Source organism: Talpa europaea, assembly GCF_964194135.1.
Source record: "Talpa europaea genome assembly, chromosome: 8".
NCBI lineage: Eukaryota > Metazoa > Chordata > Mammalia > Eulipotyphla > Talpidae > Talpa > Talpa europaea.
In genome coordinates this window covers 1491261-1494127 of record NC_140075.1, presented here as the reverse complement: position 1 = coordinate 1494127, position 2867 = coordinate 1491261, and the positions used below count along the sequence as shown (strand labels likewise).

At 45.0% G+C, this 2867-nt stretch overlaps 1 protein-coding gene across 1 annotated transcript; it reads left to right on the top strand.

Annotated features, from left to right (window-relative positions):
* Positions 1 to 356: 356 nt before the first annotated feature.
* Positions 357 to 1283, top strand: LOC311176126 (olfactory receptor 7A10-like; the record flags this gene model as incomplete). The annotated part of the gene is made up of 1 exon (XM_084241447.1): positions 357 to 1283. Exon 1 carries the CDS (start codon positions 444 to 446, stop codon positions 1281 to 1283), a length of 840 nt encoding a protein of 279 aa, XP_084097573.1. The 5' UTR covers positions 357 to 443.
* Between the last annotated feature and the right edge of the window lie 1584 nt (positions 1284 to 2867).

Sequence of the window (2867 nt, the reverse complement as noted above, 5' to 3'; positions counted from 1 at the left end):
ATCAGGAATATGTAGTTTATTGTTTAATCTACTGACCGCAGAAGATGTATATATCTTAGTAATTTTACGATATTTTGATTTAATTTCTTGTGCCATTTCAAGATAAAACTTCAGGGAAACATGCATGTCTCAAAAAGTTGCGTTGAAATAACTCAATTCCCCATAATCATTAATAAATTGCAATGTCCCCTGAGAGGGGACATCCGAGTGATATGGTAGAATTCCGATGTTCCCTGAGAGGGGACAGCGGAGTGCAAAGGGTTAAACTCATGTCTCGATTGCTCTGCTGTGCTCACATTAAGTTTACATCACTTCTGTGTCCATCCCCCAGGCTGACCAGCGACCTGGCGCCAGGAAACCAAACCCACGCCAAAGAGTTCATCCTCCTGGGGCTCTCAGAAGAGGCCTTGCTGCAGCCCCTCCTCTTCTGGGCATTCTTGTCCATGTACTTGGTCACGGTCACTGGGAATCTCCTCATCATCCTGGCCATCGTCACGGACCCTCACCTGCACACCCCCATGTACTTCTTCCTCGCCAACCTGTCCTTTGCCGACATCGGCTTCACCTCCACCACCATCCTCAACATGCTGCTGAACATCCAGACGCAGAACAAAGCCATAACCTACGCGGGCTGCCTCAGCCAGGTGTTTTTATTCTTACTCTTTGCAGGACTGGACAACTTCCTCCTGACAGCCATGGCCTACGACCGGTTTGTGGCCATCTGCCATCCCCTGCACTACATGGTCATCATGAACCCCCAGTTCTGTGGCCTCCTGCTTCTTGCATGCTGGGTGTTAAGTCTTCTGGATTCCCTATTACACAGCTTAATGGTTTTGCGACTGTCCTTTTGCTCACAGCTGCAAATCCCTCACTTCTTCTGTGAACTGAACCAGGTGATCCAGCTTCCCTGTTCTGACACCTTCCTCAATGAGCTGGTGATATATTTAACAGCGGGGGATGTGGCGATGATTCCTCTCAGTGGCATCCTTTTCTCTTACTCTAAGATTGTGTCCTCTGTTTTGAAAATCTCCTCAGCGAGTGGCAGGTACAAAGCCTTCTCCACCTGCGGGTCTCACCTCTGTGTGGTCTCCCTGTTCTACGGGACGGGGCTCGGCGTGTACCTCTGCCCTGCTGCTACCCACGACTCCAGGGACAGTGCAATTGCCTCCGTGATGTACACGGTGGTCACCCCCATGCTGAACCCCTTCATCTACAGTCTCAGAAACAAGGACATAAAGCAGTCCCTGGGGAGTCTCTTCAGCTGCAGAGCAACCCCACCGTGACTGGGGCCGCTTCCTCAGATTGTCTGGTCGGGAGCAGCAGGGCTCACAGTCCATGGCCTGATTCATGATCTTATCCTCAGTCAGTCAGAGATTATCTGCGGTTTTTCTTATGTACACAGTTTAATGTCAGTGTTTTACATATTATATATTATAAATTTGTATATATTATAAATATCTTCTGGATTTCCTAAATTATTTTTAATTTTTCTGAATACTCAGTTCAGTATTAAGAAAAGCATAGCTTGAATGAATTTTTCTTTAGTTAAATGTTTAATACAGGGAATTGGGTACTTAAAAAATAATAGAAAGAAAGGGAAGAAAAATATGTATAACTGTATTGGGTAAAAACAGCAATTTATGGATTATCTGCAGAAAAGCAGTGTCATATCAAAGCATCCATGAGTGTCAAGGATTACTGTTCAGCTGTCCCTACTTCTGTCCTTTACTTGCTTCCTTTCAGTGCTTTGCTGTTGACCCATAACACTCCTGTTTATGTCATTTTGTTCAGGGCATCTTGTTCCATTTTTAATTTCACATAGAAGAACCCTTTCCAGCTTTTATTATCAGACAGGCAGACCCGATGGTGATCAACTCCACGGACTTCTCTGCCTGGGGAAGCTTTTATTCACATTCATATTTGAATAATTCTGCAGGGTGGAGTGTTCTTGGCGGGAAGTCCTATGTTTAGGATCATGAGCTCTTCCTTCCTCTCCTGTCCTGGAGGGTGACTGGGGAATAATGAGAACAGCCTCATTTGGATGCCTTCACAAATCACTTTTTTCAGGCCCCCTGAAAATTGTTTTCTTTTTTTCTGATTTTTTATACTTTACCAGTGGGGTGTCAGGAGCAGGTGATTTTCACGTTGTAATCCGGGTGTCATCTCCACTTCTGGACATTGATTCTCATTTCATTCCTTAGGTTTGGAAAATTCTCAGCTATGATTTTTTGGAAAAGTGTCCCTCCTCCTTCTCCTTCATCTTCTGGGTGATCCACTATCCTTATGTTTCCACTTCTGAGTCTGACATTTTTTGTAGCATTTCCTTATTTTGTCCTATGTCTGTCTTATTTCCCTCCATTTTACTTATTGGGTGATTTATACACTTGGATCTACAATTTTTGAAGTTATTTTTGTTTTCCAATTAATTCTCTTTAAAACATTTTCTAGGGCCTTCCCGGTGGCGCAGCGGTTGAGCGCTGGGTTGCGAAGCTGCCCGTAGCCTCTGCAGCGCGGGTTCGATCCCCGGCTGCTCCCCGGCCACCGGAGGAGGGTCCCACATGGTGCACAGACCTCTCCTGCCGCCCGCTGCTCCCCTCAGCAGTGGACTTCGGTCCTTCTGCCTGCTCTGCTCCCGGCTCTGGCTCTGGTGAATTTTCTCACCCTCCCGCACTTCTGACTGTACCCAGTGCATGTACAAATAAAACAAACAAATAAATAAATAAAATAAAATAAAACATGCCTCTATTAAAAAAAAAAACATTTTCTATATTTGTGGCCATTTACATTAGGAGACTCTTCTGTCTCCTCTTAACATTGTCCATCTCTTTGGTGAAGACTCTGTTTTTTTATCTTCTCTCTAAGGTCTC